At 40.3% G+C, this 27,800-nt stretch overlaps 1 protein-coding gene across 4 annotated transcripts in view; it reads right to left on the bottom strand.

Annotated features, from left to right (window-relative positions):
• Positions 1 to 27,800, bottom strand: part of LOC126178373 (syntaxin-1A) — a 378,467-nt gene that overhangs the window by 104,775 nt on the left and 245,892 nt on the right. For all 4 annotated transcript variants that reach the window (XM_049924529.1, XM_049924526.1, XM_049924528.1 and 1 more), the window contains 2 exons: positions 1,611 to 1,685; positions 1,338 to 1,520 (listed from right to left, as the gene is read on the bottom strand). In XM_049924529.1, coding sequence (XP_049780486.1) covers positions 1,338 to 1,520; positions 1,611 to 1,685 — 258 coding nt within the window. The remainder of the gene's footprint in view (positions 1 to 1,337; positions 1,521 to 1,610; positions 1,686 to 27,800) is intronic.

Below are 27,800 nucleotides of genomic sequence, written 5' to 3' on the forward strand. Positions count from 1 at the left end.
TAGAGGAAATAATTGTCTTAGATGGCTGTGATGTTTAACATTTTCAAACTTCCTAAAACCGTTATTGTGGAGAAAATTAGTCTTAGCCTGGGAAGTTACTGTAGAAACTTTTACTGGACGATGACACACACATAGCGTGGAACTCCTTGGCTTAGTGTGTAAATGTAATTTTACAAGTCCAGAGGTCTGGGATTCATTCCTCAGTTGGTTCTTACATTTTTTTGTAGCACATATTCACAATTTGTTACTGTGAAGCAAGTCAAGTTGCCCCATAGTTTGAATCCACATTAAACTGCAGACCCCTTCTCCGCCCATGATGGCTCAGTGAGTCAGTTCACAAGTCTGAGGAAAGCAAGTGATTTCCACCTCAATTAGGCCATACCCAGTGTAGCACCGTGGCATCCAAATAATCCTTCTGGTTGACAAAGGCTTGGCAACCGTTATGTACGAAGGGATTTCCCATATTTGAAAGTAGTAAAAAAATTATATATATAATTTATCCCTTATGGACCTCATGACAGATGCAAGAATACCGTATTTAATATTTTATGTTATTTCATCTTATCTGTGTAACTCACTTTCTGCAATTACATCAATGTGAGAACTATACACTGCCAATCAATATACTGAGGTATGGTATTGTCTGGCAATATGTGGATATGTCTAATAATCCGCATGTCATGATCATGGTACGGCATGGTATGTTTGAATTTGTCTCAAACTGTAGGCTAACTGAACTGAGAAAGTAATTCACACAATACAGTCTATGTATTATTATAATACACTCTGAAAACTTGCAACAAGAATGAACACTGCTTTGTTTAAATGAATCAATACTAACTGCAGCCCTGAACAAACAGCAATTATGTGTGAACAACAGCGGTCAACAGTAAACAAGAGGCACTAAACAGCAGTTGTTTATTGTACAAATACAAGCTACATCAAAGCAATAACATCCAGTTCACCTTTTCAGCGAGTTAGATGGCTATGTGTTTATCTAACAAGATGAAAAAGGAATTTTCTGTATCTTAGTAGGTGTGATTTAAATTGGCACCCCATGCATTTAGCAACCCAAGTACTCGGTCAAAAACTGTGTTGTTCCTTTCAAATTGTATCTCATCTTTAAAATCACTGTAATTTAAATGTAAATTTCAGTAAATGCTACAGCACAGTCTCTGCAGCATGCACTGCACAATAAATATAGATTGAACTATTATTCTCCACTATCTTACTAACAATGTCAGTATCACTTCACAAATATTTCTGAGTATTTTAAAAACTTGGTAATATCAAAACTTGAGTCTATTGACAAAATGAAAATATGAGCGTTTACTTACTTATTTCTAGCTGCCTCTGTATCCTACCCTTGCATCGTTCTCTGTAGTCTGTCTGCGTTCTATTGTACTCTGTCATTACTTCGACAAATTTTCTTGACAGTGTCGAATGCTGAGTCTTTCGTATCCTCAAGTCAGCAGACGACTTATTTGTATGTTCTTCTTGTTCTATGTTTTGCTCTATGACTGAAACACAATAAACGAAATTAACAATTAACAATTACCAACTGTTTCATTGCACTGATTTAGTGAAACTGATACAAACATGGAACAAACCTTTTAATTTGGCACGGACTTTGTTGGCAGTTTTTTTAATATCAGCCATTAAATCCTCCAGCTCCTGTTTGACCTCTGCAACAAGAGAAAATTTACTTTCAATTAAATGTTTATGGACTCCTAACATTTACAGGGGCTCCACGTAATTCTTAGCACATGTTTTGAGCAGATTTCTGTATCTTCCATTTAGCTTCTGACTGAAGTTATCCATAGGTAGTACACACTGGAATAATCAAAATGCTGTTCCTGTTAAGATAATTCAAGTGAATTTACAGTGACATGGAGATGCAATCTTTTTGCTTATGTCAGTGAATGAGTTGTGTTTATGATTTTTTTTCCCTTACATTCCTCAATACTGACTATAAAAATCAAATAATGATTAGAAATGTACTGTTTCTCTTATATTGCATCATTTACTTAGTTCGATACAAACAAAACCCTCTTCAGAACAATTTATCCTTAGTATGTGTGTGGGGACAGTTAATTGAACATTAACATGTTCAGGAACTAGTATAAAAAACCATACATACAATTAATGGAAAACACACACACACACACACACACACACACACACACACACACACACCTTTCATCCTTCAATATTGCACCAAAGAAGCTATTAAATTCTCAAATTAATTTATCACCTGTTACCACAACTGCTTGTGAAAGGAAGAAAGTATCAGAGTGGAAAAGAGGTGGGGGGGGGGGGGGGGAGAAGGAAAAAGAGGGACAGTTGGGAAAACCTGCTAATTAGTAATGTCAGTGATATGTAAAATTTATGCAACATTGGTAGAAAGAAGTGGGAGATGAATTTTTCAACCACAGCAACACTGGCGGACAAGACACACACACTTAGAAGAGAGGCTGTTAAGGAGTTCTCAGAAGTGGGGTCAGGAATCATACTTCACTACAATAGCTCATGGAATTTATTACAATATGCCATTACACTGATTAATTGAAGACCAGAGCAGGCGATGTGTTTTGAAATGAAATTTCTTTTCTGTCTCAGAAGAATGTTGATAAAACCACAGCCTTGGTCTCACTTTAATTTGCATAAGCACTGAACTAGTACTAGCTTTAAAGTCATCATTAGATCTTGAAAAAGCAGGGACAAAGAGGAAACGGACTGAAAATTCAACAGTTTATCAAGTGACGACTTTTTTCTACGATAGCCTCATATTGTACAGTGATCCCAACATTACCATGTTGACACACAACGTTATGTGGCAATTTTCTTCACTTTTGTTCCTTGTGCTCCATTCTGTTTTAGTTGGCTGGACCAGAGGAATAGAGAGAGTATTTTTGATGCCTTGTAGATTATATTTTTAGCTAATTATTTTTTCTTAAACAATAGCTTGCAAATAAGATGTCTTAATATCATAGCTTAAAGCAGGTCCTGACGAATTGTCATTCCCCAGGTAAAAATTTTAGCCATTTCACTCTACGCCATTTTGAACTTCACTTAATTCCCTTCAAATTACTTTAACTTTGTACCACACAAAGTTGAAAGGTGGAAGAAATGTTTAGGAAGTCTATATAAGGGAAACAAACTTGATAACAATATTATAAAAAGAGAATATAAAGTAGGTGAAGATGAGATGGGAGATATGATACTGTGAGAAGAATATGACAGAGCACTAAATGACCTTAGTGGAAACATACATGGGACAGTCATGAGAAAATAATTATTCCATCCATTGTGCAAGATTGCAAGACAGGTTAAATACCCTTGGACTTCAATTGAAACATGTACTAATAGAGATTTCAAAGAAGGCAAGTATTACTACTATGAAACCATCAGTTTAGTAAGTCATTGTTGAAAAATATTGACACAAATTATTTACAGAAGAATGGAAAAACTGGTAAAAGCTGAAGGTTTTGTTCTGGAGAAATTTATGAACATGGATGGCAATACTGAACATACAATTTATCATAGAAAATAGAGTGAAAACAGGCACACCTGCATTTATAACATTTGTAGATTTAGAGAAACCTTTTGACAATGTTCTCTCTGCATTTTTTGAAATTGAAGGTGTCAGGAACAAAATACACAAATTGTAAACTTATTTACAACTTTCACAGAAATCAAACAGCAGTTATGAGAGTTGAAGGGTATGAAAGGAGAGCAGTGGTTGAGAAGGAAGTGAAACAGGGTGTAGCTCATGTAGAACGTCATTCAATCCGTACACTGAGCAAGCAGTAAAGGAAATCAGGAGAAAATTGAAAGGGGAATAAAAGTCCATGGAAAAGAAATAAAAACTCCTAGGTTTGCAATTGACATAATGAATCTCTCAGCGTTGGCAAAGGACTTGGATGAGCAGTTGAACAGAAGGGGTATAGTCTTGAAAGAGTTTATAAGATGAATATAAACAAAAGTAGAAGAAGGGTAATGGAATGTAGTCTAATCAAAACAAATAATGCTGACTGAAGTAGATTAGCAAATGAGACACTAAAACTAGAACATAAATTGCGTAATATGAGCAGCAAAATAGTTGACTATCATAAAAGTAGAGATGATACAAAATGTACACTGGCACTAGCAAGAAAAAATTTTTGAAGAGGAAGTATTTGGTAAGATCTAACAAAAGCTTAAGTGTTAGGAAGTGTTTCCTGAAAGTATGTGTCTGGAATGTAGTTTCTTACATAAGTGAATCATGGACGATAAGAGGTTCAGCATTCTTCTGTAGTGCCACATTTCATTTCAAAAGCTTTTGTTCTCTACTTTTCTGAAGGTCAGATGGACAGATGGAACAACTAGTGATGAGGTACCAAATCAAACTGGAGAGGAAAGGAATTAATTGCACAATTTGACTAAAATGGAGAATCGGTTGATAGAACATACCCTGAGGCATCAACGTAATGGTAATGGAGGTAAGAGGTGAGGGGATTAAAAATTGTAGGGGTAGAGGGAGATCAAAGGATGCATGCAGTAAACAAGTTCAAGTGAACATAGGTTGCAGTACCTATGCAAAGATGAAAGGGTTTGCACAGGATGGTCTAGTGTGGGCAGCTGCATCAAAGCTATCTTTGTACTGTAAGCCGTAACAACATGATGAATAACCCAGCGTTTCTCTTAACATAATGGGGATGCACGATTCTGTTGATAAATGTATCATAAAATGCACTATTACATACAGAATTATGTTTCAGAAATATTACATTTAGAAGAACTGGAAGCTGAATATTCTTTATATTTTCGGAGTGTTTTGTGATGAGAGTTAGTGTGGGTACCTGTCACATCACGTAACTGGAGTTAAAATGTTATCTATACAGTCTATCAGAACAGCATTGCACACTATGAGCAGAACTGAAAACAACACATCCATCTGCACAATAATGTAAATCACAAATGGTGGTGAAGGTAGAGATAGGAAATTTCTGGAATTAAAACATGTGAAATCCTGGAAATAAGAATTTGGCATGCACACAATCCTTTCGACAAACCAGTGCCGAGAGGAAGCTATTATTTTAACATTTCTGGATAACGAGATCACATTTTACAAACAGGTCAATCTGCCTGGAGAATGATAGGTGCATCAGGCATGGCTAGTTTCACCATCCTCATGTGGAAGTAGTATTTTTGCAAATATGATGATATTCTGCTGGCGTCTTCCACACCACGGATCAATGAGAACATTCAGCGAATTTGAAATTTCTGATTATAATATTCTTCTCTTGCTCGATACATTAATTCTGAAATGCATATTAATGCAAGTGTCTAGCTGAACAATTGAGTGGTTAGCGTGCAACTGATGAGTGGAGCACTCTGATTCCTGGCACTGCCGAAACATAACATCTATTTTGGAGACAAAGAGTGTGTAGAGTGATGTGCTGGTCACATGCTGCTATATACTGATGTACAATGACAATGGTCGGTTGGCTGGCAATGGTTACTTCACAAGGACTGACTACACAGTTGTCGTGAACACACAGAGGTGTGCAAAACTGTAAAATAAAACCAAGTTTATGTGATGGACGATACAATGCCTACACCCTATCTGCACAGTAGACAGCTATGTTAACTGCCCAAAGGATTCTTCAAGGACTGTGCAAACTTAGTGGCCAAGAGAGGAGCCAACATATGTGTAATAATTTAACTGAGGTCAAATCCACAGTTTGTAGTGTAAAAACTACACACACACACACACACACACACACACACACACACACACACACACACACACACACACACATGTTGCTACGCTGATGTTTCTAGTGTTGCGGCTACGTAGATGTGTTCAAAGTTTGTATCATTGTGTGATTTGCCATGGCAATGTAGTCACTATTCTCGTTTTGTACATCTGGATTGATAAATACATGATCGATTTTATAGACAGCAGCGTTACATTACTTAGTATTATTCAGCCAGATGCAATTGCAGTGCTCTACCATTATACTTATTCCATCATATTATTGCAGACATCGTATTAGATGTACCTCTTACACACAAAACGTGAGCGTAACGGCAAGTTACAGAGAGAGAGAGAGAGAGAGAGAGAGAGAGAGAGAGAGAGAGAGTGTGTGTGTGTGTGTGTGTGTGTGTGTGTGTAAAGGGTGGGAGGGGGGTGTGTGTGTCTCCACCGCCTCACTAGCCGATTAACGTTTGCAAACAAAAACGGCTCCGGCTCCAGCGAAGTGAACAGGTGTGGAGGAAGGGGGAGGGGGGGGGGGGGGGACGCAGCGATCCAGAAGCGTGAGGCGTCGCGCTGCGGCGCGAGCCGTGGATGACCCTTGACGGGCGGTCGTGGGCGATGAGTAAGCGGAACCTCGTGGACCGCACTGCGCGGCGCAGCTCGAGAACGGGGTCGCCCCGCCTGAGTGGGCGTTATCAGTACATGACGTCACTACGGTGTGCCCACGCAGCAGCGCGGACCGCCGGTTGCCATGGCAGCGACCGAAGGAGATTTCGATCGTTGGACTTCGCTCTTATCTGACTGAGGCTTCCTGGGGAATGCGGACGACGGGGGTGGGAGTGCAGTCGAGCGAACGGTGGTGGGGACTGGAACGGTGGAGGGAGGTGGGGGTATTTCGTCAACAGTTCCGCACAAGAAGAATTGAAGCTCTTATTTGATCGTCCTTACAATGAAGACCATCTACTGCACACGTCCCGCACATTTTGTTTCGTGAAACAAGTTTGAATAAATGTGATTGCAGGCGCTCTCCGTGTATTCCAATGATGAAATCTGCTCGACTGATCAGCCGAGTGGTGCTGCCGTCTTGTCGCAACGTTTCGATGCGATTCATACCCATGACCTTTAAGCGAAGTGTCGGAATGCTGTGTTCCACCTATCTGTATAGTCGCTCGACTACCGTCGACTTCTGCAGGCGGGCCAACGAAACGTTGCGACAGGACGACTCCACCACTTGGTTGATCACCCGAGATGATGTCAAGTCTGAATAACCTTATAAAATTCGCAAAAAAATACGTGCAGAGACCGATAATTCTTCGCTTACGCTGTTGGCGAAAAACCACTGTTAACAGTAATAATCGTCCGAAGCGACCGAACGTGGATTGACCCCATAAAACCAACTGTTTGAGAAGCAGATGTCAGACGGTCTTCGGAACAATATTAAGGAAACGTAATTCATCCACAAAGTAAGTGTGCTTGTGAAATATTTCTGAGATCATTTCTGAACTACTGCTCATCCGTAAGTGGTCCTTACCAGGCTGGAATAATAGAAGAGAGAGGGAAGACCCAGAAGATACAAGGAAGCAAGAAAGACGGAAAATAAGGTTTGGGTTTAAGGTCCCTTCGACATTAAGGTCTTCAGAAAGGGAGCACAAGCTCCGAATAAGGAAGGATACGGAAAGAAATCATTCGTGCCCTTAGAAAGTAATCATCCCGTTATTTGCCTCGAGTGATTTCTGTAAATCACAGAAAACCTAAACCTGGATGGCCGGACGCGGATTTGAACCGTCGTCATCCTAAATTTAAGTACAGTGTGCTAACTACTGCGCCACCTTGCTGCACGGGGCAGACACCCGGCAATCTTACTTCTTTCTCGAGTGCCATATGATGTGTGTTCTGTAAGTGAGACATTACAGGTAAGTGATTAGAAAAACACAGGTCACACTTGTCCTCAACAAGGGTAACGCAAGTGAGCTACAAAACTGCCGTCCAGTCTCAATGACGTTCATCCCTTGTGGTGTTCTAGAACATGTTATGAGCTCAAACAATCAGGTCTCTCGAACAGAAACCAGCATGGATTCCGAAAACCTTCATAATTTTGAATCCAACACATATTTTCTCAAATGACATCCTAAAACCTATGCATCAAGGAAATCAGAGATTTGCAGTGTTCCCCTTTACTTCCGGAAAACATCTTACCCATACAGCAGCAACATTTATCAACGAAAGTGTCATTATACGAGGTATGAAACAAAATTTTTGATTGCGTTCAGGATTTCTTGGTATACAAGAAACAACAGGCGTGCCCTTGGGAAGGGTCTTAGGACCCTTGTTGTTTATGTTGTATAGCGTGACACAATAGGTACTTTACAACACCAATGTCATAGCTCGCCTTGTAATTAACTTATCGAAGATAAGTGAAGTTTGTCTCGTGCACCAACTCTACGTTTCTTTTAATGTAAATTAATGGATCATTTGCTTTTCCAGGTGACAAGAGGTACGTGAGACAAGTTTCTTTGTTATTGTAGGGTGGTAGGAACACCATAAACGAATCAGAATGGAATCGGGACAGGAAATGGCGCAATGTGTGGCTTGGTAGCTTTAAATAGATGTGAGAGCATTGCAGAAACTGCACCTCTAGACACCCAAGTTCAGGGAAATTTCCTAAAGCGAGGATGGTAGGAAACCAAGACCCTTTCGGCCATCCATAAGAAAATGGCGCAAGAACTTCACGGAAACAGGGCAAGCCAAGGAGAAGTGACGAAAACAGGGAGAGAATTCAACAGGTTTCCCAGCGTTCATCACACAAGTCTACATCTACATCTACATTTATACTCCGCAAGCCACCCAACGGTGTGTGGCGGAGGGCACTTTACGTGCCACTGTCATTATCTCCCTTTCCTGTTTCAGTCGCGTATGGTTCGCGGGAAGAACGACTGTCTGAAAGCCTCTGTGCGCGCTCTAATCTCTCTAATTTTACATTCGTGATCTCCTCGGGAGGTATAAGTAGGGGGAAGCAATATATTCGATACCTCATCCAGAAACGCACCCTCTCGAAACCTGGCGAGCAAGCTACACCGCGATGCAGAGCGCCTCTCTTGCAGAGTCTGCCACTTGAGTTTGTTAAACATCTCCGTAACGCTATCACGGTTACCAAATAACCCTGTGACGAAACGCGCCGCTCTCCTTTGGATCTTCTCTATCTCCTCCGTCAACCCGATCTGGTACGGATCCCACACTGATGAGCAATTCTCAAGTATAGGTCGAACGAGTGTTTTGTAAGCCACCTCCTTTGTTGATGGACTACATTTTCTAAGGACTCTCCCAATGAATCTCAACCTGGTACCCGCCTTACCAACAATTAATTTTATATGATCATTCCACTTCAAATCGTTCCGCACGCATACTCCCAGAAATTTTACAGAAGTAACTGCTACCAGTGTTTGTTCCGCTATCTTATAATCATACAATAAAGGATCCTTCTTTCTATGTATTCGCAATACATTACATTTGTCTATGTTAAGGGTCAGTTGCCACTCCCTGCACCAAGTGCCTATCCGCTGCAGATCTTCCTGCATTTCGCTACAATTTTCTAATGCTGCAACTTCTCTGTATACTACAGCATCATCCGCGAAAAGCCGCATGGAACTTCCGACACTATCTACTAGGTCATTTAGTCTCTTAGTAAGCCATCAAAAGAAATGGATATGCCTCACAGACAGTGCACCGGGTACTTTAAAAGCGACTTGATCTGTTTCTGTATTGATTGCATACGTACTGCACGCCCTTGAATGACGTTGAAGATTTGAAGGCAAAGATAATGACGGCTATTGAGACAGTTGACGTTGACATGTTAGAGTGAGTTTGTGCCGAATTGCAATATGACTAGATAGTGTACGCGCGACAAGGGAAGCGCATGTAGAGCCTGATGAAAGAAGAAGGAAAAATCTGAGTTGGTCATCAGACAAGCCTTTTTTTTCCTCTACGTTAATTACAAATTGATTTATCTGACACTGAACTTGGAAAGTACCTTTTGGGACACCTTGTATATTAGTGACTGGCAGACAATGTTAATTGCAGCAACCTCAGACTTCGCATATGGTGCAGTTATCTACAACGAAGTGCGTATCTACAACGAAGTACCGTCCAGAATACGCTACACAAATATTCAATCTTCATAAGGTTGCAAAAACGTTTAACTGCACAGAAATGTAAAATAACGCAGTTCAGACAACGAATAAGCGTATCATCCTCAACTTGATTATTCATGATTCACAGTTAGTACTGGTCAATGTACTTGGGTTTGACAATTTGTAGGGCTATGAAATGGAATTAACGAAATTGTCACGTAGGCTCAATTGTAAGTAAATCATGATGCAAATTTCAGTTCGCTGGCAGGATACCGGGAAAACGATGACTGCTTACAAATCACTTGTGCGTCCCAAATTGGACTACTGTTCACGCCTGAAGGACCCGTACCAGATAGTACTAACAGGGGATACTGAACATATGGACAGATGGGCGGCAAGAATGGTCATGTGTGACTCAGGAGGTAGCGTCACGGGAATGTTGAAAAAGATGAACTGGCAGATTCTTGGAGATATAAGCAAATTATCCTGCTAAAGCCTACTTCGAAAATTTAAAGGCCCAGTACTGAGTGAAGAATGAAGCGATATTCTTATTCTTCATCCCCTACCTGTCGCTCCTGTAGAGACCGAGAAGAGAGAATCACGATTTGTTACGACACGCGCATAAGGCGTCATTCTTCCTGCGCTCTATACACAATGGAACGAGAGGCAAACGTATAATGTGGTACCGTGCCAAGTACCTTCTGCCACGCAGTTCACAATGGTTTGCAGAGTACGTATTGTAGATATACTATCAGGTGGATGAGAATGGAATTTAAACCGTTTTTTATAGTCGCCACAGCGGCGATACTTGAGCTGCGATCGAGAGATGTCACCTGTCTCATGTGCTACGGTAACGTTCTGCACGTCACACAATACATAGGCAGCAGTATGTGTGCGCGCGTAAAATAGCAAAAAGTCGAGAATTTCTATTGGTGATTGAGGACGGAGTAGTGAAAAACATTACAACGTTATTTACGTCATTTGCAGACTAACAATTACAGCCGTTACAAGTCTTATGTTTTAAGGTTGGTTAGTACCTCTAAGTACATTTGACAAGGGCAAGCCATTAATACTTATTTTCCCCTAGGCAGCAGGTCAGGTGTTGACGTGCGAAAGCCTGGATGCAAAACAGTCTATACTGACGTGTGTAGTCCTTTTAGTGGTATGTATAACGTTCCTGCATGGATCCTATAGAAACACTATTTTTAAAACATCGCTTAGTACGACATCGCTTATTGCAATTTATCGTATAAACCGACGTATTTTTTTATTACATTTTCGGGGAAATATATCGGCTATAGCGTCCAATGTTCGTCTTTGTTTATTAGGTATTTGAGGATTACTAACAATAAAGTGACGCTTATTTTGAAACTCTCGTTATCTGTGCATTGTTGGTTTCATATAAGTACGTCTGTTAAACAGTCAATGCAAGCATCGCTTTGAAAATGTTGTATAAAAAGAGTAACGTACTGAATATCGAAGAAAAAAATCACACTTTATATGACAATAAGAACGGCGAAAGAAGGGACGATGCAGTAGATTCACTTGTCACTTGAGACAACGAAGTCGCTCATGTAAAGGGGGGCTTGTGACACGCAAGGCGACCAGCGACACCCAGAGTCCCGAGGCGGAGCCGCGCTAGCTCCTGTCGCAGAAGCTCTCTCGTCTTTGTCGCGGGGTGCGCGCGTGTGGGCATGGGATCGATAGGCAAGACGCCGCGCTGCGCGGCAGTAAACTGATCAGCTTAACGGCCGGGCCAGGAGCAGCGATAATCGCATTACGGTCGCCTGGGCACGCATGGCGGCCCTGCCCACGTCACTGTCCCCGCTGTGACGGCCTTCGGCAGTACCTTGATGCTCATTAAGAACAGCTGCAGTCTCCGTTCCTTAACGCTGGTGTCCCCCTCCCCCCCCCCCCCCCCCCACACACACACACCGATGATGAAATAACCATTTTTCATACACGGAAGTAACCAAACACTACTGGAAACTTCCGCACAAGACGCGATTCAACGTCACATATTATCATAATCACAGAGATCGGCTTACATCAGGTAAGCTTCGCAGGACAGTGCGTGATTCCAAATTTTTGAAGGCTGCAAGTTCATATTTGCGAAGGTGTCGCCAAGGTCACAAATACAACTACAAACCCAGTGTTGTGCGTAGCGCAATGGTAAGCATATAAACTTCAACCTTCTGCATCTTCGTATCAGACGACAACGATCTGCTAAGAACTTATGCAAGGCTGCATTTGAATTTTTAACTGTTAGTTTGCCTCCTCTTGCCGCAGGCACTGATATTTTCGTCCACCTAATAGTTAGCGAAAAAGTTTCAGTTAACTCCTCGACAAAGAAAGGTCACACAATCAGATTTCTTTTTCTGTATTTGTTTGCTGGTGGCGTAGTCCATATCACCTCTGGCAGGCTAGAAAAAAATCTTACGTTCATACTCTCGAATGTTATTGAATTTAGCTTATGTTAAAATGAAGGACTAAGGAAGGAACATGTATTTTTGCTTTCCCCGAAAAACTTTTTGCTCCGAGATACAGCCTTCCAAAGATGACACTGCGAACACCATTTTTTTAGATGCAAATTATCGAAAAAATTTAAATACTGTATTTCTGTAACAGTTCTAGATATTTTGTTAGTTCTTTTTATTTGAAAGATAATTGCTTTTTGATTCCAGTGATATCCTCTGTTTGGACAAAACGGTCGAAGTTCATTTACTGTTACCTTTTTTTTATAATTTACAGAAAAAACTTTTTTCAAAAATGCCAATCCAGAAAAGTTCAATTTTTTCCTGTTTATTAATATCATGTAGTACTGTATTTTCTGTAAAGGAGAGCTTCCACTTGCAAGTTTGACAGGTTTTATTTTTAAAAAATCTAACTTTCAAGGGAATGTATGTCTTCACTAAAGTTATTTCTTACTAATTTCTTTGTTATTATGCTTATACCTATTGTCTTTGTTGCAGTTATTTCCTATCACTTTCTTTGTTGCAGTTATTTCTTACACTTTGTTGTAGTTTGTCAGTTTCTTTGTCGTGGTTGTTCATTGCAGGCTTCTGTATTGTAGATCAGTGCTAATTTGTTTATTGAAGAGACTTCTAAGGAATTTGAGACCATTCAGTGAGTTCTGTGTTTTTGTGAACAATTTGCCAGTTCACACAGCTGCAGTGAGTTGTGAAAAGGACTGTTTGAAATGTCTTCTGACTGGGGCTACAGAAGAGTGAAGTGTGCTGACCCATAAAAGAGTGATGTTCAAGAAAAAAAACAGACTGTTTCAAAGTGAAGATGTTTCCAGTGACGACTTTTGGTGTTCTAAATGTTTTGACAGAATAACAGCAATGATAGTATCTGAACAAAGTAAAGCCTCCCATGACGCACATGATGCAGATTTTACATCAATAGAGGAGGAATTAAATACCCTGAATCAGTCAAATACAGAGGTAGGTATTAGTCCTATTAAGAAACCGGTGTCAGTGAAGTCTAGTCATAAGCTCTATGCATCAAGAAGGCGCAGAGAAATTATTGAAGCTGAGGATGAATACGCTACACCAAAATTGATCACAGTCTTCAAAGTAGAAATTCCATCTTCAGAAGAAAATGAACCAAAGCACTCTTGCACTTCTTGCCAGTAATTTTTCACAAATATCAATTCAGCTGTTGCATATTACGCATCCTACAGTGAAAAGTTGCAAGTTTTAACTATTATTCCAGACACATTTTCAAAGCAAACATTTCTGAACTACGTTCTATCAGTATCGAAGTACATGGTAAACAAATCAAGAAATGTGAGGTCGGTAAAAGGCGTCTTTGGAAGACCAGATCCCTATTATGGTCATCTGAAGAAGCAGCTCAAGTTCAAATAGTGCAGTCACTTTATCTGGAAGATAAATGGGACTGTTCTTGCCACAGTGCAAACAAAAAAATACACTATAACTGTTTAACAGTTGAAGTTCAAAAAGTTGTGAAAGTGAAGAGGTACATGACTCTCAGTATTAAAGAAACTTTTGCAATTTATAAGAGCAACTATACAAGTTCACATATTAGAAGTCAAAATTTTATGCACTACGACCCAAGTGGATAGTTCCACACCCACCTAGAGATGTCTTATGTGTGTACTGCGCAAATTTTGAACTTTGTGTGGTAACTTTGAAGAACTTACTGGAGCACGTGACATATGACACCTTGGTTGGGTGTTTGAAGTCATTAGTAATCTGTGACGTAAAGCGAGATACATGTTTGTTACAAGAATTTGGTGACTGCCCTGAAAAGGGAGGACTGTCTCTACAGACACTTGGCCTGGAACACGTAGCAGATGACTCTGCAGAAATTACATATGCAATATGGGAGGAAAATAAACTAATTAAGAAAATTTACCTTCGACAGTTTCATTGATGAACTTGGTAAATGGTCTGTTAAAACAATAACACACCAGCATCTGAAGAAATTGCAACAACACACTGCTGAAGTGAAAGGGTGTGTACAGGATGAAGAACTACATTTAGTGCTTCACTATGTTTTTTCTGAGAACGGGTCTGTAATTCTCCCACAAAAAATCCAAGGGTATCGTTGGAGTAATGACCAGGTTTCAATTTTTACAGGAGTGACATTTTCAAAACAAGACCACGAGTGTCGCAGTTATAAGTAATGACACAGGAAATGACTCAGCACATGCTTTGCTAGCAATGCGCAAAATTCTTCAACTGCAAACAAGGGCAGAGAAGATCATCATTATTTCTGATGGTGCTCCTAGTCATTTTAAAAACCGTTACCAGCAATTTGAATTGAGTAAGTAAGTTAGACCGTCAGCGAGAGCGCATTGCTAGTTCCTGCTACTACTAAGGCGAGTACACTGTTTGCTTGTTACATATTTTTACGAGCTTCAAACAATAGGAGTGCAGTAATGGATAGGAACTGTGAGTGTTGTGTACAAATGCGAGTTGATTTGGCGACCCTTCACTCACAGCTCCAGGCCGCTTTGGCTTCCGTCACACAGCTTGAGGCTGCTGCCAAGGGGCGTCACTGTGGGGGATCGGACGCGGGGATGCGGGGGAAGTCTAGCACCTCCCGCGTGTCCTCCGATCGGTCCACTGCTGTGGCCTCCCCGGGTACTGCCTGCACTGATGTTGACCACGGCCGCCTGTATTATAGAGGCCGGAGGACTGAAATGTGGCAACGTTACGTTAAGGCCTACCGCATGGCTGTGGCTATAAGGTAGCGAACGGAAGCAGCTGTTTACGTACTTTCGCGGTGTCTGTTTTATCTGACATTTCAGTGTAATTATGCTATACTGGACTTCTGTTATTTCAGAAGTAGTTGAATATTCTTTCAGTGGTGTAGGGGTGCAGTATCTTCTGACGGGAAAACTACAAATTGATAATTTGGAATCACGGTTTAGTAAGTATCGTCAATTATCGGGTGGAAACTACAATGTTTCTGTAACCCAGGTATTTGAATCTGAAAAGAAGTTGCGTATAATGAGTGTTTTCGGAATACAGTCTGCAAAATATGGCCCAGAAATAATGAACGACGTGGGAGATCATTCCAAAGTCTGGCAGGCAACGAAAAACTTTCCGTGGGGCCGATCGTAGGGCCTCCCCGGTTCGTTTGACGAACAGGTTTCAGGCGTTTTCTGTGGCTGACGATGTCTCTGAGCCGGATGCAGTCGTCCACCCCTTTCCAGAGGAAGTTTCTCGGCCCGCAAGGTCTGGGAATCCACAGAGGGTGGGTTTGCTGGTAGTTGGGAGCTCCAACGTTAGGCGCGTAATGGGGCCCCTTAGGAACATGGCTGCCAAGGAGGGGAAGGAAGCCAGTGTGCACTGTGTGTGCATTTCGGGGGGGGGGGGTCATTCCGGATGTGGAAAGTGTGCTTTCCGGATGCCATGAAGAGTACAGGGTGCAGCCAACTGCAGGTGGTGAATGTCGGTACCAGTGCCGTGTGTCGCTTTGGATCGGAGCAGATTCTGTCTGGTTTCGGGCGGCTAGTGGAAATTGTAAAGACTGCCGTCTTGCTTCCGAGATTAAGGCGGAACTCGCGATCTGCAGAATCGTCGATAGAACCGACTGTGGTCCTTTGGTGCAGAGCCGAGTGGAGGGTCTGAATCAGAGGCTCAGGCGGTTCTTTGAATGTGTAGGCTACAGATTGACTTGTGCCATCGGGTGGTGGGTTTCCGGGTTCCGCTTAATAGGTCAGGAGTCCACTACACGCAGGAGGCGGCTACACGAGTAGCGGGGGCTGTATGGAAGGGACTAGGCGGTTTCTTAGGTTAGAGGGTCTTAGGGAACCACAGAAGGGGTGTCCATCAGAAAGTGGGCAGGTAAAACACAGTAAGGTAATTGCAGAAACGATTGGTATTGTAGCTGTAAATTCTCGTAGCTGTGTTGGGAAAGAACCAGAGCTTCAAGCCCTAATAGAAAGCACCGAAGCTCAAATAGTTGTAGGTACAGAGATCTGTTCAGCTGAAATTTTTTTAAACGATCTAACAGTGTTCAGAAAGGATAGATTTAATACAGTTGGTGGTGGAGTATTTATTGCTGTCAGAGGTAGTTTGCCTTGTAGTGAAATTTAAGTAGATAGTTCATATGAAATAGTATGGGTAGAGGTTATACCTGACAATCGGACTAACCTATTAATTGGATCGTTTTACCGACCCCCCGATTCAGAAGACATAATTGCTTAACAGTTCAAAGAAAACTTCAGTCTCTTTCAACTAAGTACCCCGCTCATATAATTCTAGTCGGTGGTGACTTCAATCTATCCTCGATATGCTGGAAAAATTATACGTTCAAAGCAGGCGGCAGGCATAAAACATGATCCAAAGTTTTACTGAATGCTTTCTCAGAAAAGTATTTTGAACAATTAGTTCATGCGCCCACTCGAAGCGTAAATGGTTGCGAAAGCATACTTGACCTTTTAATAACAAATAGTGAGTGTTGTGACGAATACGGGGTTTAGCGACCACAAGGCAGTTGCTGCTAGGCTGAATACCTTAACACCTCCAACCATCAAAGAGAAACGCAAAATATATCTATTTAAAAAAAGCTGATAAAAATGCTCTTAACGCCTTTTTAAGAGACAGTCTTCACTACTTCCGATCTGATCATGTAAGTGTAGAAAAGTTGTGGAATTTTTTCAGAGATAGTATCAACAGCAATTGAGAGATATATACCACATAAATAAGTGATGGTACTGACACCCCATGGTACACAAAACGGGTCAGATCGTTGCAGAAGCAGCGAAAAAAGCATGCCAAATTTAAAAGAACTCAAAATTCCGAAGATTGGCAAAGTTTTGCAGAAGTTCGAAATATGGCGCGTACTACAATGCGAGATGCTTTTAATAACTTCCACAACGAAATTCTGTCTCGAAATCTGGCAAAGCCCGAAGAGATTCTGGTCATACATAAAGCACACTAGTGGCAAGACACAATCAATACCTTCACTGCGCGATAACAACGGTGAAGTTACTGATGACAGTGCCACTAAAGCAGTTATTAAACACGGTTTTCCGAAAGTCATTCACCAACGAAGACGAAGTAAATATTCCTGAATTCCAATAAACAAAAACTGCCAAGATGAGAAACATAGAAATAGATACCCTCGGTGAAACAAAGCAGCTTAAATTATTAAATGAAGGCAAGGCCTCCGGTCCAGATTGTATACCAGTCAGATTCCTCTCAGATTTTGCTGGTAAAATAGCTCCATATTTAGCAATTATATAGAACCACTCGCTCACAGAAAGATCCATACCTAAAGACTGGAAAATTGCTCCAGTCACACCAATACCCAAAAAGTGAAGTAGAAGTAATGCGCTGAATTACAGGTCTATATCACTAACGTCGATTTGCAGTATGTTTTTAGAACATTTACTGTATTCGAAATTTATGAAGTAACTCGAAGAAAACATTTATTGACATATAGTCCGCACGGATTCAGAAAATATCGTTCTTGTGAAACACTACTCATGAAGTAATAAGTACTATCGACAGGGGATGTCAAATTGATTCCATATTTTTTTGATTTTCAGACGGCTTTCGACACCGTTCCTCACAAGAGCGTTCTATCGAACTGCGGGTCTACGGATTATCGCCTCAGTTGTGCGACTGGATTCGTGATTTCCTGTCAGAAAGGTCACATTCGTAGTAACAGGCGGAAAGTCATCGAGTAAAACGGAAGTAATATCCGGCGTTCCCGAAGGAAGTATTATACGCCCTCAATATTAATGACATAGGAGACAATCTGAGTAGCCGTCTTACACTGTTTGCAGAGGATGCTGTCATTTGCCGTCTTGTAAAGTCATCAGATGATCAAAACGACTTGCAAAATGATTTAGATAAGATTTCTGTATGGTGCGAAAAGTAGCAATTGACGCTGAATAAAGAGAAGTGTGAAATTATTCACGTGAGTACTGAAAGAAATCAGCTAAATTTCGATTATGCGATAAGTCACACAAATCTGAGGGCCGTAAATTCAACTAAATACTTAGGGACTACAATTACAAATAACCTAAACTGGAACTATCACATAGATAATATTGTGGGTAGAGCAAACCAAAGACTGCGATTCTTTGGCAAGGGGAAACTACAGCCTTAATGTTTCCTGAGAGCATGCAGCTTTACTCTATGGTTAAATGATGATGGCGTCCTCTTGGGTAAAATATTCCGGAGGTAAAACAGTCCCCCATTCGGATCTCCGGGCGGGGACTACGCAGGACGACGTTGTTATCAGGAGAAATAAAACTGGCGTTCTACGGATCGGAGCGTGGAATGTCAGACCCCTTAATCGGGCAGGTAGGTTAGAAAATTTAAAAAGGGAAATGGATAGGTTAAAAGTTAGATATAGTGGAAATTAGTGAAGTTCGGTAGCAGGACGATCAAGACTTCTGGTCAGGTGAATACAGGGTTATAAATACAAAATCAAATAGGGGAAATGCAGGAACAGGTTTAGTAATGAATAAAAAAATAGGAATGCGGGTAAGCTACTACAAACAGCATAGTGAACGCATTATTGTGGCCAAGATAGATACGAAGCCTACGCCTACCACAGTAGTTCAAGATTATATGCCAACTAGCTCTGCAGATGAAGAAATTGATGAAATGTATGAGATGAAAGAAATTATTCAGATAGTGAAGGGAGACTAAAATTTAATAGTCATGGGTGACGAATTCGATAGTACGAAAAGGAAGAGAAGGAAACGCAGTAGGTGAATATGGAATGGGGATAAGGAATGAAAGAGGAAGCCGCCTGGTAGAATTTTGCACAGAGCGTAACTTAATCATAGCTAACACTTGGTTTAAGAATCATGAAAGAAGGTTGTATACATGGAAGAATCATGGAGATACTAGAAGGTATCAGATAGATTATATAATGGTAAGACAGAGATTTAGGAACCAGGTTTTAAATTGTAAGACATTTCCAGTGGCAGATGTGGACTCTGACCACAATCTATTGGTTATGACCTGTAGATTAAAACTGAAGAAACTGCAAAAAGGTGGGAATTTAAGGAGATGGGACCTGGATAAACTGAAAGAACCAGAGATTGTACAGAGTTTCAGGGAGAGCATAAGGGAACAATTGACAGGAATAGGGGAAAGAAATACAGTAGAAGAAGAATGGGTAGCTCTGAGGGGTGAAGTAGTGAAGGCAGCAAAGGATCAAGTAGTTAAAAAGATGAGGGCTAGTAGAAATCCTTGGGTAACAGAAGAGATACTGAATTTAATTGATGAAAGGAGAAAATACAAAAATGCAGTAAGTGAAGCAGGCAAAAATGAATAAAAACGTCTCAAAAATGAGATCGACAGGAAGTGCAAAATGGCTAAGCAGGAATGGCTAGAGGATTAGATTAGATTAATACTAGTTCCATGGATCATGAATACGATATTTCATAATGATGTGGAACGAGTCAAATTTTCCAATACATGACATAATTAAGTTAATTTAACAACATACTTAAGTTAATATAACAACTTTTTCATTTTTTGTGTTTTTTACTTTTATTTTTTATTTTATTTTTTAATTTTTTTTTAATTTATATCTAAAAATTCCTCTATGGAGTAGAAGGAGTTGTCATTCAGAAATTCTTTTAATTTCTTCTTAAATACTTGTTGGTTATCTGTCAGACTTTTGATACTATTTGGTAAGTGACCAAAGACTTTAGTGCCAGTATAATTCACCCCTTTCTGTGCCAAAGTTAGATTTAATCTTGAATAGTGAAGATCATCCTTTCTCCTAGTATTGTAGTTATGCACACTGCTATTACTTTTGAATTCGGTTTGGTTGTTAATAACAAATTTCATAAGAGAGTATATATACTGAGAAGCTACTGTGAATATCCCTAAATCCTTAAATAAATGTCTGCAGGATGATCTTGGGTGGACTCCAGCTATTATTCTGATTACACGCTTTTGTGCAATAAATACTTTATTCCTCAGTGATGAATTACCCCAAAATATGCCATATGAAAGCAACGAGTGAAAATAGGCGTAGTAAGCTAATTTACTAAGATGTTTATCACCAAAATTTGCAATGACCCTTATTGCATAAGTAGCTGAACTCAAACGTTTCAGCAGATCATCAATGTGTTTCTTCCAATTTAATCTCTTATCATTGGACACACCTAAAAATTTGGAATATTCTACCTTAGCTATATGCTTCTGATTAAGGTCTATATTTATTAATGGCGTCATACCATTCACTGTACGGAACTGTATGTACTGTGTCTTAGCAAAATTCAGTGAGAGTCCGTTTACGAGGAACCACTTAGTAATTTTCTGAAAGACAGTATTGACAATTTCATCAGTTAATTCTTGTTTGTCAGGTGTGATTACTATACTTGTATCATCAGCAAAGAGAACTAACTTTGCCTCTTCATGAATATAGAATGGAAAGTCATTTATATATATTAAGAACAACAAAGGACCCAAGACTGACCCTTGTGGAACCCCATTCTTGATAGTTCCCCAGTTTGAGGAATGTGCTGATCTTTCCATATTATGAGAACTACTTATTTCTACTTTCTGCACTCTTCCAGTTAGGTACGAATTAAACCATTTGTGCACTGTCCCACTCATGCCACAATACTTGAGCTTGTCTAGCAGAATTTCATGATTTACACAATCAAAAGCCTTTGAGAAGATCACAAAAAATCCCAATGGGTGGTGTTCGGTTATTCAGATCATTCAAAATTTGATTGGTGAAAGCATATATGGCATTTTCTGTTGAAAAACCTTTCTGGAAACCAAACTGACATTTTGTTAGTACTTCATTGTTACAGATATGTGAAGCTACTCTTGAATACATTACTTTCTCAAAAATTTTGTATAAAGCTGTTAGAAGGGAGATTGGATGGTAATTGTTGACATCAGATCTATCCCCCTTTTTATGCAAAGGTATAACAATAGCATATTTCAGTCTATCAGGGAAAATGCCCTGTTCCAGAGAGCTATTACACAGGTGGCTGAGAATCTTACTTATCTGTTGAGAACAAGCTTTTAGTATTTTGCTGGAAATGCCATCAATTCCATGTGAGTTTTTGCTTTTAAGCAAGTTTATTATTTTTCTAATTTCAGAGGGAGAAGTGGGTGAGATCTCAATTGTATCAAATTGCATAGGTATGGCCTCTTCCATTAACAGCCTAGCATCTTCTAATGAACAGCTGGATCCTACTATATCCACAATATTTAGAAAATGATTATTAAAAATATTTTCAACTTCTGACTTTTTGTTCGTAAAGTTTTCATTCGATTTGATGGTAATACTGTCTTCCTGTGCTCTTGGTTGACCTGTTTCTCTTTTAATAATATTCCAAATTGTTTTAATTTTATTATCAGAGTTGCTGATTTCAGACATGATACACATACTTCTGGATTTTTTAATAACTTTTCTTAATATAACACAGTAGTTTTTATAATGTTTGATAGTTTCTGGGTCACTACTCTTTCTTGCTGTCAGATACATTTCTCTTTCCCGGTTACAAGATATTTTTATACCCTTAGTAAGCCATGGTTTGTTACAAGGTTTCTTACGAGTATATTTAACTATTTTCTTGGGGAAGCAGTTTTCAAATGCATTTACAAAAATGTCATGAAATAAATTATATTTTAAATTGGCATCAGGTTCACTGTACACCTCATCCCAGTCTAACTGCTCTAGGCTTTACCTGAAATTTGCAATTGTTAAATCGTTGACTGAACGTACTACTTTGGAGGACTGTTTAGTATTGCTGAATGGAGCTATGTCATATATTGTAACTAGCTGTGCACCATGATCAGAAAGACCATTCTCAACAGGCTGAGCATTTATCTGGTTAAACTTATCTTGGTCTATAAAGAAGTTATCTATCAGTGAGCTGCTATCCTTTACCACCCGAGTAGGAAAATCAATAACGGGTGTCAAATTGAAGGAACCGAGTAATACTTCAAGGTCATTTTTCCTATTACCCTCTTTCAGAGAATCTACATTGAAGTCCCCACAAATAATAATTTGCTTCCCCCTGTCTAACAGATAGCACAACAAGGAGTCCAAATTTTTCAGAAATAGATGAAAATTTCCTGATGGGGACCTATATACAGTTACAATTATAAATTTAAGGATGTAGAGGCTTATCTCCCTAGGTGTAAGATAGATACTGCCTACAGGAAAATTAAGGAGACATCTGGAGATAAGAGAACCACTTGTATGAATATCAAGGGCTCAGATGAAAACCCAGTTCTAAGCAAAGAAGGGAAAGCAGAAATGTGGAAGGAGTATATAGAGGGTCTATACAAGGGCGATGTACTTGAGGACCGTATTATGGAAATGGAAGAGAATGTAGATGCAGACGAAATGGGAAATACGATACTGCGTGAAGAGTTTGACAGAGCACTGAAAGACCTGAGTCGAAACAAGGCCCCGAGAGTAGACAACATTCCATTGGAACTACTGACGGCCTTGGGAGAGCCAGTCCTGACAAAACTCTACCATCTGGTGAGCAAGATGTAGGAGAGAGACGAAACACGCTCAGACTTCAAGAAGAATATAATAATTCCCATCCCAAAGACAGCAGGTGTTGACATATGCGAAAATTACCGAACTATCGGTTTAATAAGTCACAGCTGCGAAATACTAACACGAATTCTTTACATACGAATGGAAAAACTGGTAGAAGCCGACCTCGGGGAAGATCAGTTTGGATTCCTAAGAAACGTTGGAACACGTGAGGCAATACTCACCCTACGATTAATCTTACAAAATAGAGTGAGGAAAGGCAAACGTACGTTTCTAGCATTTGTAGACTTTGAGGGAGAGGATTCCAGTCAACATTGTCAAAAGCTTTTTCTAATTCTGGAGGTGGCAGGGGTAAAATACAGGGAGCAAAAGGCTATTTACAATTTGTACAGAAACCAGATGGCAGTTATAAGAGTCGAGGGACATGAAAGGGAAGCAGTGGTTGGGAAGGGAGTAAGACAGGGTTGTAGCCTCTCCCTGATGTTATTCAATCTGTATATTGAGCAAGCAGTAAAGGAAACAAAAGAAAAATTCGGAGTAGGACTTAAAATCCATGGAGAAGAAATAAAAACTTTGAGGTTTGCCGATGACATTGTAATTCTGTCAGAGACAGCAAAGGACCTGGAAGAGCAGCTGAACGGAATGGACAGTTTCTTGAAAGGAGGATATGAGATGAACATCAACGAAAGCAAAACGAGGATAATGGAATGTAGTCGAATTAAATCGGGTGATGCTGCGGGAATTAGATTAGGAAATGAGACGCTTAAAGTAGTAAATGAGTTTTGCTATTTGGTGAGCAAAAGAACTGATGATTGCCTAAGGAGAGAGGATATTAAAATGTAGACTGGCATTGGTAAGGAAAGCGTTTCTGAAGAAGTGAAATTTGTTTTACATCGAGTATAGATTTAAGTGTCAGGAAGTCGTTTCTGAAAGTATTTGTATGGAGTGTAGCCATGTATGGAAGTGAATTGTGGACGATAAATAGTTTAGACAAGAACAGAATAGAAGCTTTCGAAATGTGGTGCTACGGAAGAATGCTGAAGATTAGATGGGTAGATCACATAACTAATGAGGAGGTATTGTACAGAACTGGAGAGGAGAAATTTGTGGCACAACTTGATTGAAAGAAGGGACCGGTTGGACATGTTCTGAGGCATCAAGTGATCAACAATTTAGTACTGGAGGCGAGCATGGACGGTAAAAATCGGAGAGGGAAACCAAGAGATGAAGCTTGCACAGGATAGAGTAGCATGGAGAACTGCATCAAACCAGTCTCAGAACTGAAAACAACAACAACAACAACAAAATTACTTCACGCGTTGGAGCTGGTTTGGTTGGTTGTTTTGGGGATGGGGGACGGACCGAACATCGAGGCCATCGGTCCCATCGGATTAGGGAAGGACGTCGGTCGTGCCCTTTCGAAGGAACAATCCCAGCATTTCCCTTTGCGGTTTCGGGAAATCACGGAAAAAGTAAATGCGCCATTGCTTCCATGTATTCCATTGCTGATGTTTTGTCGACAATTTTAAAGTGGCTTCAGTTCATGTGGTTAGCTTTCCCACTTAGTTTTCTGAATTGTAAGCAACGACGTGTCGAATGTTGTGAAAACTGGTGCGACAGTTGCAAGCTTCGTTCCAGCAGTCAATGTCGAGAGGAAAGTGTACTAAGAAGTTAACTATACTTGGCTCTATTTTTAGTTTTTATAGATGCACATTAAAGGTTACACCGACATTTGAATGTGTTTATTCATTTCATTTCTTTGATGTTTTGTTCCAATTCAAAGGGTGTATCAGCGAAGAAATTCGCAAACTGCTCGAAGGAGGTGGTGAATAAGTCTATCCAGACTTTTCTGACCTGGAGGAAAGAGAAGTAGATTTGACCTGGAGGAAAGAGAAGTAGATTTGACCTGGAGGAAAGAGAAGTAGATTTGACCTGGAGGAAAGAGAAGTAGATTTGACCTGGAGGAAAGAGAAGTAGATTTGACCTGGAGGAAAGAGAAGTAGATTTGACCTGGAGGAAAGAGAAGTAGATTTGACCTGGAGGAAAGAGAAGTAGATTTGACCTGGAGGAAAGAGAAGTAGATTTGACCTGGAGGAAAGAGAAGTAGATTTGACCTGGAGGAAAGAGAAGTAGATTTGACCTGGAGGAAAGAGAAGTAGATTTGACCTGGAGGAAAGAGAAGTAGATTTGACCTGGAGGAAAGAGAAGTAGATTTGACCTGGAGGAAAGAGAAGTAGATTTGACCTGGAGGAAAGAGAAGTAGATTTGACCTGGAGGAAAGTGAAGTAGATTTGACCTGGAGGAAAGTGAAGTAGATTTGACCTGGAGGAAAGTGAAGTAGATTTGACCTGGAGGAAAGTGAAGTAGATTTGACCTGGAGGAAAGTGAAGTAGATTTGACCTGGAGGAAAGTGAAGTAGATTTGACCTGGAGGAAAGTGAAGTAGATTTGACCTGGAGGAAAGTGAAGTAGATTTGACCTGGAGGAAAGTGAAGTAGATTTGACCTGGAGGAAAGTGAAGTAGATTTGACCTGGAGGAAAGTGAAGTAGATTTGACTGATGAAAACACTGAATAGGACAATGGCAGTGAATCCGAACTTAATGGTGAGAATGGTGGTGATGTAAGGGGGTTCTTTATTGAATAGAAAGTTTCATGTTTGTGTAATGGCGCGTGTGCTAAAACATCACAACCAACAGGAAAAACATTGTGCAAATTCCACCAGATGCGAAGAGAAATGTGACGGGTATAACTGATGAAGTTAGTGCTTGTTTGAAAGTAATTGACTTTGTTGATGAAATCGTAAACCTATACAATTACCTATATAAATGAACAGCGAGACACACATCAGTTCTCGCGCGAAAGAAGAAACAAAGTGACGAAATAATGTCTATGTTCGGGATTTTTTTATGAAGAAGATTATGATAATGCCATCATGCTAATGTACTGGAACTCAGGCCAGCAGATGAACAGGAATGCCACTGCTTAGGACTGCAGTGCGTTACAACAAGTTTTTATTTTTATATACTGTACGCGGTTTGGACAATATCGGGTATCTAATGCACCTGAGGACAGTGAAAAATATATGGTGCCTTTAGAAAATTCTAACAGGAACCTTTCAACTTACAATTTGTGCAGAAGTTACCTACTTTCTGAATATTAGTTACAGAAGACTATCACTTGCATTGGTACAATGACGAAGAATAGACGTAAAAATGTTCCAGAATTTCTCCCAAACAAAACAAAATAAATTCGAAGTGTAAAGTTTGGATCTCAATGGGGAAGACCTTGGTTTCGTATGTTCCTCGTAAAAACTGTGCTATCATACTTTTGTCTGCTGTGCATGACATGGCGACAGTGGATTAAGAAAACACACAAACCTGAAATCATAATTGAGCACATGACAAAAGGTGGAGTTTACGTTCTAGCTAAAATGTGAGCCTGATATTTCATTTCAAAGAATTACAAGGAGATGGCCATTGCCTACTTTTTCATTTTTCTAAACACTCCGGAATTAATTTGCGAACAAATTGTCTGTGAAAGTTGTTATGAAAGTGAATATATGTCACAAAAACTGGCTAAAACCTTTTATTATAAATGGTTAAGATAGTGAATATGAACTGCTTTCTTCAATAAATGTAATAGTTTGTTTAACACAAGTTTGTTTTTACTGACAAATGACCATGTTGTAAATTTTAAAGCGCGCCTGCCGGAGGGTTAAGTGTTTGGATCCCGAGTCATGGGTCTCGCACTGTTTCGTATTTCATCTCACACACACACACACACACACACACACACACACACACACACACACACACACAATTATGCAAACAGAATTCGAAGCACTGTCTTTCAGAAGGAAAAAAAAATGGCCGGAATTTTCGGTATCTTACAGATACGGGTCTGGAGATGTCCTAATGGCACAGTGGCAGACGAATGATGGCATCCCCACCAGAGATGGATGGTCTGCTACAACTTGTCTTTGAACACTTGCTTTCTCAGAACTTTCCGTACATACCTTGCCTCCATCTTGTTCGAATTTGTCTGTAGACAGTCCTAAGTGCCAGCATAAAGGATGTCTTGTGAATGACTAGATCATTATGATTGTATCTAGTACGGATCACCATATTGCACCGACAAACCCTGTAACGTGGCCTAAACATTGTGAAATACGAAAAGACTTACTCAATTACACTGCTCTCCCACTGAGGACAGGAGCATGGGCGTACCCAGCGAGGGGCAGGGGGGCAGCTGCCCCCCCCCCCCCCGAAGATATTCGCAGTTTTTCACTAGTTTACTGTTTTATTTAATAAGAAATGCTGTATGTTGTCTTGAGTCCTTGTTTCCTGAGACTAGTATGACCTGCCCCCCCCCCCCCCCCCCCCAGTTCAGATCCTGGGTACGCTCTTCGACAGGAGCTTGAATATTAGAGCGTGAAACATATCTCCAACCCAGCAATGTATCACCGCGTCCATACCGATGTAGTAAACATACAATTTGTATCTTGTGCCATACAAAAATCAGCCCTTTTACATCATTCAAACATATAACGCAAAGAGACAGCACTATATACACTCCTAGTTATTTCCCTGCGATGTCGGCAGTCATCCACTTCCGAAGGGAGCCCAGACACCCTCTGCAGACTGAAGTCACTCTTAGAACTCTTCTACAAATTTGGGCTCGTTCCCCCTCGGCACAAACACGTTACTTTTTCTGGTCCAGACCTGCTTGCTTGCTCGCTTTTCGACACCTATGTCCAGACTCTGGGATTACAGGAACACATGTATTTTGGCATGGTTTGCAATAATATTGAACCATTTTTGCGGCACTTCTCGATATCAAGTACACGCAGTATCCTACCAATCGCTTGCGTAACGTAATTCCGAATACATAGACTGGAAATTATTTCTCTACAAACCCCAAAGCTATTGCTAAGTGGAGCATGC

This window comes from Schistocerca cancellata, chromosome 1, assembly GCF_023864275.1.
Source record: "Schistocerca cancellata isolate TAMUIC-IGC-003103 chromosome 1, iqSchCanc2.1, whole genome shotgun sequence".
Lineage (NCBI taxonomy): Eukaryota > Metazoa > Arthropoda > Insecta > Orthoptera > Acrididae > Schistocerca > Schistocerca cancellata.